Source organism: Gallus gallus, chromosome 1, assembly GCF_016699485.2.
Source record: "Gallus gallus isolate bGalGal1 chromosome 1, bGalGal1.mat.broiler.GRCg7b, whole genome shotgun sequence".
NCBI lineage: Eukaryota > Metazoa > Chordata > Aves > Galliformes > Phasianidae > Gallus > Gallus gallus.
In genome coordinates, this window is record NC_052532.1 from 35,920,412 (window position 1) to 35,933,978 (window position 13,567).

Genomic DNA, 13,567 nt, shown 5'->3' on the forward strand with positions numbered 1-13,567 from the left:
CTGCCATCTCTTACTGTAGTGGTATAGTTTGCAAGCAAGTCACTGTTTTTCTTCTCTGTCTTAGAAAAGAATATTTGCCCTTGGGTGTCTGGTGGAGGACTTTTGTTCTGTTTTGAACTGGCATAAAAAAAATGTTGCTTTTCAGTAGTCAGAATCCATATTCCAATGTGAATGGCCTACTTTTTTAAAATTAGGGTCAGAGCACTGAGAGTACTGAATGCTTTCAGTTTCCATACTGAAAGTAGGAGTCATTCTTATGTCACAGGCAAGTATTTCATTGGTGATATGTTCTGTTGCAAGTTAGCTTGGCATCTTCTTAAGGGTACCTGCTTCTAAAGAGATTAGAGAATGGAGGAAAAATGTAGAATATTAAAAGCAGTGTATCTTTTTTTTCATCAGTGGATTTCCTTAAAAACTTCTTCAATCATGCTTGTAAAGATTTTTTGTTGTTGTTGTTATTTAGATATGCAAAACAGGTGCTTTTCTTGGTAAAAGTTTGAGGCTCCATTCTTAAAGCGGTGGATTTGTCTGTAAATTTAACCCAGAGTGTTTCTCAGCTCACACTTAAATAGAGGCTTTAGTCTAATCTGTGTGGATGTTTTAAGATGAATATGCTTTGTTTCATTTTACCTGAGTTGTTGGTTTTTTAAGTTGTTTCTGCTGCACTATATGCACATAAGGAAGATGAGCAGTAAGCAAGATCAACAGCAGAAAGTTTTATTCTTAGCAGTCATTTAATGTTATTCCTGCTTTCGTTTTGATAATAGTTGGGATGGTAACAAAACCAGCAAGTGAGCAGTCCCAGGACTTTTCAATACACAATGAAGATTTTCCAGCATTACCAGGTTCCAGCTACAAAGACCCAACATCAAGTAATGATGATAATAAATCTGTAAGTAAAGCTTCTTTTGTTTCAGTGTTCAAACTTTTCATGATTGCTATATTTCAAAATAGACAGTGGAATATATTTATAGTGTAAGGTTTTCAAAGTTGTCCCTTTAAATTAATAAGAAATTTTACATGAGTAGGGTTTCAGATGTGACCGTGTAAATGGCATTTCTCAGAACGTTCTTTTGTTCCAACAGTCACTGTGACCTTGCTTTCTTAATTTCATGAGAGTTCTGCAGATCCTCATGTGTTCAGAGCGAGAGTAGGTGAGGAAGGACTCAAAAGAACCCTTCAAAATTATTTTCAAGAAATGACGTCTGTATTTTTAACGTTTTGCAATTCATAACTTCTTTTTCTACCAGTTCCAGCTCAGTTTTCACTGTTGGTGCCTCTCATCATTAGTGGTAACTCTCACATTGTACCATCTTTCTTTAAAGCTGTCAAATCCTTTAAATGTTAGGTGATAAAATACCACTTCAAGGTAAAATTCTTGATGAGCATATGAAAGTGCAGGGAACACGGTCTTTTAATAGAGACTATTACATTTGTGGTTATGTTGTAGACTAGTTGGATCTTAAGTATTGTTCTAATTACTCCATGTTAGAATGTAAGATTTTTTTCTGTTGTTTACTCTGAAAGATCTGTAATTAAAAATAGTGCTTTTTATTACAAATTAGAGATAAACACACTTAAATTTGGATGTCAGAGAACAGCATTCTGTGGTGTTGGACAAAATGTTCTAGTTTGATTGTTTTTGATTGTTTTGCTACTTAGAATTGCAAAAATTTGTTAATCAGAGGTACTGGCAGGTAGGTATTAGAAGTGACTACAAACTCGCATGAACACTGGAAAATGTCACTTCAAAAAAGGTGGGATCTGGGCCTCCTCCTTGGAAACTGTGGACAGACTATGGTGTAGAGAATGTTCTGATACACTTGGAATTGAGTACAGTAAGGGGCAAGGGACAAAACGTGATAATATTGTGCTACTGCAGACTTGTTTTAAAGATATTAAAGAAATAATGTTTATGGAAGGTACCTTTTGTCAGTATGTGGGCTCCTGGAGAGCTATTGCAGTTTTCTTGCCAAACATAGTGTTTACATCTCTTTCCTGATAGTTGCAAAGGTGCCAACTGGTTGCTGTTTGCACCTGAAATTGGCTTGAGTTATTACCTATTGCTGCATCATGGAGTGTTGTGGACTGAAGGAACAAGGCTATTGAAAAAAATACAGATACTTGAGACACTCATTGCGTATTCAAACTCAAGTGTAAAATGTTTTCTTTTCCACAATTGCAAGCTGTAGACTTACTAATAGCTCTTATTGCATGGGAAGTGTATTTTATGAAGTGTTGAATATTAGATAAGGTTTGTCAACAGACTCCTGACTGAAAGATATGGTCAACCAAACTTTTCCTTTTTGGGTTTTTTCCATCATACCAACTCTACAAATTACTTTTAATAGAATTTGAATACATCAGGCAAAACATCATCCAGCACAGATGGGCCCAAGTTTCCTGGAGATAAAAGTTCAACTACGCAAAACAACAACCAGCAGAAAAAAGGGATCCAGGTGTTACCTGATGGTATGTATCATTCCTCTTTGTCCTCTTCAAAGGTTTTGGAACTCCTTTAGATCATCATATTGATTTCTTCACTTCTTGAAAGGAGAAAATTAATTTGTTCTTCTTGCCCAGGTCGGGTTACCAACATTCCTCAAGGGATGGTGACGGACCAGTTTGGAATGATTGGCTTGTTAACATTCATCAGGGCAGCAGAGACAGATCCAGGAATGGTACATCTTGCATTAGGAAGTGATTTAACAACACTAGGTCTCAATCTCAACTCTCCTGAGTAAGTTTCTGTCTTTCAGTACTGTCTTCAGTTTTGTTTTTATTATGCTGTCGTTCGTAATAATAGATTTACTTAGTTCATATAAGCATCAAACCCACAACACATTTTGCCAAATAAAATTTGAAAACATGATGACAGTAAAATAAAACTTTCATAAACCAGATAATTGTGCTTCAAGGAATACTGAGATTTGTTTCGCAAGCTGTCAGTAAGTCTTGTGGCTTTGCTTATTCTCCTACCTTCTTAGGACTCTCTTCAAGGAATTGACAGTATATTGTTAGTAAACCTCAGACACACATTATTTTTCTAATAATAGTATTCCTTGAAGATATTTATATATAGATATCAGGAATTTGGGGGATAGATACTAGTGCATCTACAGAGTTTACTTTGCACGAAAGATGAAAATACAGTGTTACAGTTAACCTCCAGTCATTCGTTTCACCTCAGTTTAGTCATCTAGGCTTCCTGTAGAGGCAGTGGATGGAAGAGTAATTAGCAAGTTCTGAATGGTAAGAGAAGTTCTTAAGAATAGTAAGGTGAATCACCAGCCCAGAAGGCCTCTTTTTCTGTGCTTGTTACAGAAGGAATCTAGATTTTTCCCCAGTTTGGGGGAAAATGCCCATCTTCGTGACTACAGTTGCCTGAGATAAATTGAATTTCTGGTACTTTCACAGCTGAGAATGTCCCATCATGACTCTTCAGTCGTGAAGAATTTTATACCCTTCTCATTGAGGGAGGCACTGAGGGGGAACAACGGGCCTCTAGTTTATTTTAATCTATATAATACAGTTGATAGGAAGCATGCGTTGTCCTTATCCTTTGATACAGTCTTTCCATGTCCTGAATTTTTGCCTTATGTTATGTAAATGACTCTTAATCTTTCAGCAGAGAAAATGCAGAAATTGGCCTTAGTCACTTACCTTACTTCTGTGGCACTTCGTATGTGGGAGAAAAAATGAGATTTCTAAATGGCTTGGATAAAGAGTTTTGATGCTTTGTATCAGAAGAGATTTATGTAATATCAACCTTATTGGCAGTGTAGTGTATGCATTTAAAATCTTTCATACAAAACGTTAGCCGAACAAAAACCAAACAGTATGTATACAGACTTCCTGTTTGTCACAAATTTTATACAGAGCTGCACTATGAATGTGTGAGTGCAGGGAAGATTTCTGAATGGGAGTATCAAAGTGAGAGGGAAATCACAGGAAAAAATAGCTTCTGTTTTTTGCATCTTGAAATGATTGGCATTATTGTACATATCTATTTCTCAAGGCGTAACTTTTTAGAAATAATCACTTCTAGAAACTATTTCTGTAATGTTTGCATCACAGCATAGTCAAAATTGTCATATCATGGGCGCTGTTAAAAATATTTCAAAACCACCTCCCAGACTCATCCTGTTGGTACAATTGCATGTAGTTATTTGCAGAATGTGTTACTCAAACGTAGTATATTCTTTGCTTGTGTTAGGCTCGCAGCTCCCTTCCCTATTGAATCTAGCAGTTCTTCACTCCCATCTCCTTCTCCCTCAGCATGCTGAGAGTACATAAAGAACAGTTAAACTGATCAGTTTGCTGCTTTTCCTCAGCAGTTCCAGAATTTTTAGCACTCACCGGGGGATGGCTCTCCTATATCTGCCTGACACTAAAGTTATTTACTATTCTCAGTACAAATTGCTCAAAAATAATTTGAGGATGATCAGCTGAAAATAGAATGTCTTTGTTCATAAAATATTTTAGAGTACATCTGTATCTGAGTTCTTGAGCTTCCTCTGTTACCGTTCCTCAACACAGGTGAAATCTGTTTACATCATTTAGTTAAACAGCTGGCATGCAGAAATAGTAGGATAATACTTCTGGTAATATTATTTGACGTTTTATCCAACATTATGCATTAGTTTTGATGCTTAGAATAAAACATAACCTTTACCCACCTATTGAATAGTCTATAGGGAATTTGGAACTAGATGATCTTAAGGCCCCGTCCAACCGTTCCATGATTTTCTGCTTTGGGATGACCTATAGCTGTGCTATACAGCACCTGAGTGCAACATCCAGATTATTATTGTCTGTGTATACATAAACAATATATACACGTGACATACTGCTGCTGTTTTTCAGCAGATGTATGTTAAAGAGCTGGATTTTTAAAAGCTTTTAACATATAAATACCTAATATACAGTAATTATGTGTTGGATGGAGGGGATAGCTTTAGTATTTAATCTATTCTGTGTCATAAAGTTGGTTTTATTTTATACTACAGAGCAGTTTAGCAAAAAGCATGTGCCATCCTTAATGTCTTGCCTTATGTTAAACATCCTGTGCTTGGTTTACAAATTGCCATTAGAAAAAATAAAAGCGTTTTGCATGTGGAAAGCAGATTACTTTTTCTGCCTTGTGAGATGCTTCTAATATTAAAGACACTTATCCCATTTAAACACACAATAAATGTGCTTCTAGAAACACAGTGTTAGAATTCTGCATGTATCTTTATTTGAAGTAAACCTAATAACTCCTATTTTTGTACTTCTTTTCTGTACAGACAGGTTAACGTTTATTGCTTAAATAATGATTATGTATTGCCTATACAATCCCAAATTTCCTTAAGACAAATGCTTTTCATGGAATCATAGAATCACCTAATGGCCTGTGTTGAAAAGGACCACAATGATCATCTAATTTCAACCCCCCTGCTATGTGTAAGGTTGCCAGCCACTAGACCAGGCTGCCCAGAGCCACATCCAGCCTGGCCTTGAATGCCACCAGGGATGGGGCATCCACAACCTCACTGGGGAATGTTTTCATTTCTTAAATTCTCTTAGCTTAAATATAAACTAAACTAACTATGAAAATAACTTAAAATTCTGCACAAATGAAGGTGAAAATAAAAAAAATGGCATTTCATTTAATTCTTTGGAGGTTATATAGCAGTTTGTTCATTTTCAGAAGCTTTCTGAAATATTAATCAGATAGGCTAGAACATTAATTAAATAGGCTGTATGCTTTTCAATACCTCCTTGAAAAATGTTAAATTAGTAGCATTTTATTCATGTCATAAAGGAGACACTGTGCAAACCCTTGTTTTTATGGCATTTAAGTGGTGCAGTTGGAGTAAAAATCCTAGATTCTTTACCTTAGGACACGAGGTCATTAGGGCATGCATGATGTGATGGAGTTGCAGGAAGCTCCTCTCCTTGGGCAATGACTATCCAGGCTTTCAGTAGAAATAATGTTTTAGTTTTTTCCAACATTTGCAGATATTGCTACTGAAATCTTCCTGCAGGCTCTCTAGCACAAACTTCTGCTGTTACACTAAAATTAGTTAACATAGAGTGAGGCTGACACCATTTTGGCAGTGTAGTTTGTAGGCCCTGTGGCTCAGCTGGAAGTTAGTTTTGTTGGAATAGCTGTTAGGTGGAACTATTAAGTCTTTGATACAAGAAAGAAGCATGGGTTGAAGAGGATGTACCCTAATACAAGTAACATTTCCACAAAGGGCCCCATAGCACGTTATCCTGGGCAGTTGGAAGTGCACTGTAGTGTAGCTACCTGTGAAGGTGTTCTTCAGCTTGGTCCTTTCTTCACTGCATTATCCGTTAAATAGAAAACTCATTCCTCGGTACGTCATCGTTGTAGTAGAGCTGGAAAGTCCATCGCTTTCTCTTTATTAAGCGAATGAGGTGGGTCTTTATTTTTGAGTTAGTAGCAAAATTTCTATGAAAGAAAAATATTAAATCTTAATAAGCATATTTTCATAGTGTGCTGGGATTTAGTTTATTTGCAGTCACTGAAATTTAAAAGAAGAACATCTTTATTGGTTAGTTAAAAAATTAAAAAATGAATCTGCCAGTATAAGCTTTTCTCTTTCTTTTAAATTGTAGGCTAATAAATCAGAACCCACCAGGCTCATGGCAGGTATTCCAGGTCAAATAAAAATAATGATAATAATAAAAATAATCTGTTTAAAATTGGATTCCTGACACTTAAGTTAAAAGAATGAGAGATTAAAAATGAAATCTTGGCTGTGGGGATTTCCAAGATGGCTCAAATGCACCCTTTCTATGAACATTAGAAATAAAATGAATAAATGTAACTATTTTAGGAAAATGGGATGGAAATTTCCCTTTCCTTCTTTCTCACCCCATATGGAGTAATGTTGGTTGTGCGGTATGTTTATTGCCTTCTTTTTTTTTGTAATTTTTTTTTTCCCCTCAGAAATCTTTATCCCAAATTTGCATCACCTTGGGCATCGTCACCTTGTCGACCTCAAGACATAGGTAAGAAAAAAATGGCTATTTAATTCAGTATTAATGTATGAAAATTGTACTCATTTACAAGTCTTAATAGTTGCATCAATTCCGATTCTTTTTTAGACTTCCATGTTCCATCTGAATACTTAACTAACATTCACATTAGGGATAAGGTGAGTATGTGTGTGTATTTTTTGTTAGTTTATTACCAGTAATTTTCTAAATTTTCTTTCAAACAGATTTTTTTTCAAACTCAATGCATTCAGTGGATGTTCTCAATCTTTTTAAGAGCAGTGATACGTTAACTGGCTGATTAGACATATCATGCACCCATTCCACCTTAGAAAAGGGTAGGGAAAACAAAAATGAGTACAGGCATAGTTAGCTAACAAACACATGGTGTTTTTACTAGTATGCTCTTTGTGCAAAGAACATGTTTAGTATAATTCAGTATACTCTAATATTCAAATGCCATATTAAATTGTTTTTTCTTGAGTTTGGCTCAGAATTGCGATTCAAGATACTGTCGTATTTATCTGTTGCTTCCCATGTGTACACGAATAGGAATTCTTGTTAGGTGTATTTTCTTTCAAGTACTGTAGTTCCTTAAGAGGGACTATTGAGAAATATGGCAAGAAATTGTGCTCATGTTACTTAATAGGGTGTGAAATAAGCAAATACATTCAAGCGTTTAAAGAACTAAAAAAAGTAGGTGAGGATACGCATAGATGCAGGGATAAAATTCTGTCTTGCTGATTCTTTACTTTGGTTTATTTTCCTACTGTGTCTTCCTGTTAGTTGGAAAGGTTAACAAAATGAAGAAAAATGATTGTTGTAATAATTATTGCTCCTGTTAGATTATAATTTACAATACATGGAGGATGGAAGCACATTCTGAATGTATCCTTCTGTTACTTAAGTGGGATGTTATCTCTTAAAGCATTTCTATATTGTGATTTTTTTCATCCTCATTTTCTTCCATCTTTTGCAGCTGGCTGCAATAAAACTCGGCCGATATGGAGAAGATCTCCTGTTTTATCTCTATTACATGAATGGAGGAGATGTATTACAGCTATTAGCGGCAGTAGAGCTGTACGTTCAAACTACTTTGTCAGTCTTATATGATTTAATCTATTGCAGTAATGAAGTAGTACATGTAATATTAAAAAAGAGAAAACGATGCTGGAAAGAGCAGCTTAGTCAATCTAAAGCTGGAACACTTTTTCAGAATACCTCCTCCAACGTTGGTTCTGTTTTGCACTTTTTTTATTTATATAGCAGAAATCAAATGCCTATCTCATAAATTTTGCACTGTTATAAAGCGATGTGAAAAAGAAGTATGTGAATGCCATTAGTTATTAAATGTTTAACTTGGGCATCTTCAACTAAATGAAAAACAACAGGTATTCATAAAAAAGGGTTTGTTGTTTGAACTTACCAGACTTCTTGAAGTTTTGTGTGTGATGAAGTTAAGGTGCAATAAGTAGATGGAAGTGGTATGTGATAGCAACTGTAGTGATGTCTTAGAAATATCATTTTGATTTTGAATGCATTGTACAATTTTTATTTAAAATCTTAGAATTTTAGTCTGTGACGTCAAATTGAAATAACTAATGCTAACAATTATTTTTCCTTCCTATTGAAAATGAAAGATTTAACCGGGATTGGAGATACCACAAAGAAGAACGAGTATGGATCACCAGGGCACCCGGAATGGAGCCAACAATGAAAACCAATACATACGAGAGGGGAACATATTACTTCTTTGACTGTCTTAACTGGAGGAAAGTAGCTAAGGTATATATTTTCCCTTGTGAGGATATTTCAAGTCTATCAGCCATATGTTTTTAGAAGAACAAAAACCCAAAGTCCATTCCAAAATCTCAGCTTTTAACCTCATATCATTCCAGTTCATTATCTCAGTTTCTGATGTGCATGAGAACAGAGGTTGCCTAAATAAAAAACTGGCTTGTCTGTGGAAAGGGAGGAGCAGTTTCTCCATTTCCTGTCTTCTTTGGGAACTAAAAGGAGCTTCTTGCTTTCATCACAAGTTTTATTAATATTGAAAGCTTTTCTTTCAAGTACAGTATTCTAGAATAAAAATAATTATTTGTCATTTTAAAAATTCTGCAGGCAAATATTACTATTTTGCTTTAGAAAGAGTTGAGTAGGGAGTTATCACATCAATCTGTAGATTTAGAACCGGTGGGAGGAGGCGGCTTGGGTTTTTTTTGTTGTTGTTTTCTAGATATTGTCTTATTGAGCGTAATGTAGGAGTTCAGTGCTCTGTTGTTTGAATGTTCAAGTACTTCAAAATAGATTGCTTCTCTTAGGGAGGAGATATTTTCATGATTGTTTTCTGTATTCTAGGCCAAGAGGCATTAAAAAATACACAAAAAGAACAACGGTCTTCTCCCTTTCCACTTGTGATAATTTGTTCCCTTCTGTTTTGAGTACTGTCAATACTGGTCACCCTTTATTTGCAATTTATGGAATTGTGCTTCTTTTTCTCCACCATGTTTTCAAAGTATTTTCAAAATACTTCTCAGTATTTTAGTGTCTTTCGGCTTTAAAACCATTTTTCACAGTGTATTTTCCTTGATTGAATATGATTTCTTCACCCCATGAAAGCAAATGCTTTCTAATGCATATAAGTGCAAAAACATTTGAGTGATTAGCAGTGTTGTCATTCAGTAACCTGAAAAAGGAATACGTTCTTCTGACAGTAGCATACCCTATAAGGGAATGCATTCAGCTCTAGTTTGAGCTGGAAAAGATACATATGCAATATGCACACAACCATCACACCTAGCTAGGGTCTGAGTTGAATAATTTTCAAAAAAATCTCAGTCCCCATTTAATTTTAGTTCATAGAATCATAGAATGGCCTGGGTTGAAAAAGGACCTCCAACGACCATCTAGTTTCAACCCCCCTGCCACAGGCAGGGTCGCCAACCACCAGACCAGGCTGCCCAGAGTCACATCCAGCCTGGCCTTGAATGCCTCCAGGGATGGGGCATCCACAACCTCTCTGGGCAACCTGTTCCAGTGCATCACCACCCTCTGTGTGAAAAACTTCCTCCTAATATCTAACCTAAAACTCCCCTGTCTCAGTTTAAAACCATTCCCTCTTGTTCTATCACTATGAACCCATGTAAACAATTGTTCCCCCTCCTATTTATATGCTCCCTTCAAGTACTGGTGGAAAGGCCACAATGAGGTCTCCCCAGAGCCTTCTCTTCTCTAAGCTAAACAAGCCCAGTTCCCTCAACCTTTCTTCATAGGAGAGGTGCTCTAGCCCTCTGATTTTTTTTAGTGGCCCTCCTCTGGGCCTGTTCCAAGAGCTCCATGTCCTCCTTGTGCTGGGGGCCCCAGGCCTCACAAGAGCTGAGTAGAGGGGCACAATCACCTCCCTCTCCCTGCTGGCCACCCCTTTTTTAATGCAGCCCAGAACACAGTTGGCCTTCCGGGCTGCAAGTGCACACTGCTGGCTCATGTTCGGCTTCTCGTGTACCAGGATCCCCAAGTCCTTCTCCACAGGGCTGCTCTCAAGGAGTTCTTCCCCCAGTCTGTATAAACACCTGGGATTGCCCTGGCCAAGTGCAACACCTTGCATTTGGCCTTATTGAACTTTATTAGGTTCACATGGGCCCACTTCTCCAGCCTATCCAAGTCCCTCTGGATGGCTTCCCTTCCCTCCAGTGTATCGACTGCAGCGCTCAGCTTAGTGTCATATGCAAACTTGCTGAGGGTGCACTGATAAAGGTGTTGAAGAGCACTGGTCCCAAGACCCTTGAGGGACACTACTTGTGACCGGCCTCCACTCACTGAACCGCTGTCACAGCCCTTTGGCTGTCACCAGCCAACCTGTTCTAGTTACATGGAATTATACAGCATTGGCATGGTTTTCCTTCAAGTTTTAACCAGCATGGCAGATTCATTCGTGATAAAGAAACTTAGAACATGTACCATATCTACAGAACGCCTTGACCGTACTCCTGTGTGTTTGTTTGTTTTGTTTTCTGGAAAACACATAGCAGATCAAACTAAATCTTGAGATGTTGAACAAGATTCCTGTATGTTGGAACTATGCACGTTCTGCCTGTTTAGGTATTTCGTTTAATTGAAAAGCCAAAATTCTGAGTTGCTTGCACAGAAGGCATTTCATTTCTGTGTTCAAGCTGCATTTACATACTTTTAAGATAAAGTAAGTATTCCATTGAATAGGTATGTGTTGGTTGATGTGTTTTCAAACATCAGCTCTAAATTAAAGGGATTAGAATTCAGTGTTCTAGTTTATCTAAAGATTAACTAGACATGTTTTTTCTTTTTTTTTACTGAATAAATCTGCTTAGTCTGTGCAAGCCCTTGAGAAATTTACATTTTAGTCATCCCCAATGATATGTGGCACTCATCAGTCCATTTGCACGTTTGGCTCATTGCTTTTACTGCTTTTCTAATGATCATAACAAAGTTAAAACTTCCTAATGGAAGATTAATAGCAAGCTGTGCTTGTGCAGTTAATTTTTTATATATATATATATATATGTATGTATAATAATGCATATATACAAGGTGATTCCAAGACCTTTAAGCAAAAACATCTCTCCCCTCAAAGGAGAACCCAAACAAAACCAAAAACTTTATTTCTGTTTAAACTATTGATTTGTTGTTTGATATAGCTTGTTAGGTATCCCAAGGCACTGTTTAAGGTTATTTTATTACTTAAGGTCTTCAGAGGGGAAGTAGTTACTTTCTGAAAGGATATATTTTTTTCTTTGGAGTCAACTTAATATTTTCTATTTGTTAATGAACAGTAAAAGTCTCATGGTAGGTATCCATATCAGTAGATCAGATTGAAATTTTACTGTATTTGGAAACAAAAAGTTATTTTACTAGAAGGAAGTGATGTCCATTGTGTAAGGATAGCAACATCCTTAGTGTCTCCCATTTTCCTACCTTTAGTGAATGTATCAAGCTACTACTAGATGCTTAAGCACTACTTTTGAAGGCAGTATTTTCTGTACTGGGAGTTGTAAGTACTGTCCTGAAATTCAGCATCCAGTGCTTGAGTTGTTTGCCCTTTTGTCCTTCCTCTGCTAAAGAGTAGAGCTGGCTTTGTATAGTGGGTATTCATGGCTGTAGGGATGAAACAGAGATGCACAAAATGAGTTCTCCAAATGATTTTGCCCAGGATCTATACAGATTCTTTTGCATTTTGTATTTTTAATTTGTTTTTAGTTTTGTGCAAAGTGCTCCAGGCAAGTTAAGTGTTGATCACAGGAGGCTGGAGAAGGATTTGAGGAAAAATTGGTATGGTGTTACATGGAGAAGGAATCACTTGCTGGAAACCCTTCTGTGAGACTTCCATCTATGATCAGTAAATGAGAATTTCTATAAATATGTGAAGTGTGGTCTTGGCACCGTATGGTAACGGTGTTACCTCTGCTAATTTCTGGACTAGACTTTTCCTATGAGGAGTAAAACAAGAATGGCAGTATGTGATGACCTCTAAACTGAAGGAAAACACAGCCAAGTAACTTTTTCTATCAATCACAGAAGTATTAATCAATGGTTCAGGAAATTAAAAATATAGGAATCTGGGGGAAAAAAGAGTTAGGATAAATAGCAGTCTCTTACTGTAACAGCTGCATTACTAGTGAGTACTGGGAATACAGTTCCTTAGAAGGCCAAAATAGTAATTGCTCCTTAATGGCTTCATTAGTGCTCTTTTGAAGCAGTCAAACAAGAATTATTTCTGGTAAATTACTCTCTTATTTATATATGCAAATTAAATTATTTTTCAAGGTACTTTATAAACTTGTCTGTTGTTTTAGTGTATATGCTCAAATAGATGGCAGCACGTCTTTTCATGTGTAGTGCCTTGAGGAAGTTGCATTATGCAATTATTAGCTTATGTATTTATTGTACCTACTAATTAATAACTCAGTTATTAAAAGTTATATTGAATTACAATTGATACAGTGAAATGTAACCGTTTACTTTGAATAACATTATAAAATCTTATAGCTAAGTTTGTAATAACAAAAAACAGGGATTAGTAGATTTTTTATAGTATCCTAGTTTTTTTTTACAGATTTCATTAAAGCACACTGCATACTTTAATGAAAACATATTCTTTCTTTTTTTTTAATTAAAAAAAATCAGAAAAAATTAAAAAATAGGCTGTATATTCTATTCCTAATACTCTATTTCCTAAAAGAGGAAAATTAAAGGAAAAAAAAAGCTGAGTCTCTAAACAAAATAATAGATAGTTCCTAATCTATTCAGATTTTTATTAATTCCTTATTGATAGATGGTTTAAATATTGAGAAAATGCTAACAGCAGTTAATTTCAAATTCACCTTAAATGCCAAACAGAACACAGGAAAATGCTGACTATAAGTATGTCTCTGTATATGGTTTCTCATCCTAGGGCATGTAGGAGGTACAGTGTGGTTAAAGACTGATTTTTCACTGAGGATTTGGCTTTATAGTGTGCTGCTGTTGAGGAGACTTGAAAGAGAGAGGAAGGGAAGTGGATGTGAGACCAAAAATGCCTTCTGCAATT

General features: G+C 36.2%; 1 protein-coding gene across 6 annotated transcripts in view; it reads left to right on the forward strand.

The window, feature by feature from the left end:
• CNOT2 (CCR4-NOT transcription complex subunit 2) overlaps window positions 1–13,567 on the forward strand; it is an 89,634-nt gene that overhangs the window by 71,512 nt on the left and 4,555 nt on the right. For all 6 annotated transcript variants that reach the window (NM_001012808.2, XM_046938284.1, XM_046938268.1 and 3 more), the window contains exons 8-14: window positions 768–892; window positions 2,352–2,472; window positions 2,584–2,740; window positions 6,962–7,023; window positions 7,120–7,169; window positions 7,988–8,088; window positions 8,649–8,793. In NM_001012808.2, coding sequence (NP_001012826.1) covers window positions 768–892; window positions 2,352–2,472; window positions 2,584–2,740; window positions 6,962–7,023; window positions 7,120–7,169; window positions 7,988–8,088; window positions 8,649–8,793 — 761 coding nt within the window. The remainder of the gene's footprint in view (window positions 1–767; window positions 893–2,351; window positions 2,473–2,583; window positions 2,741–6,961; window positions 7,024–7,119; window positions 7,170–7,987; window positions 8,089–8,648; window positions 8,794–13,567) is intronic.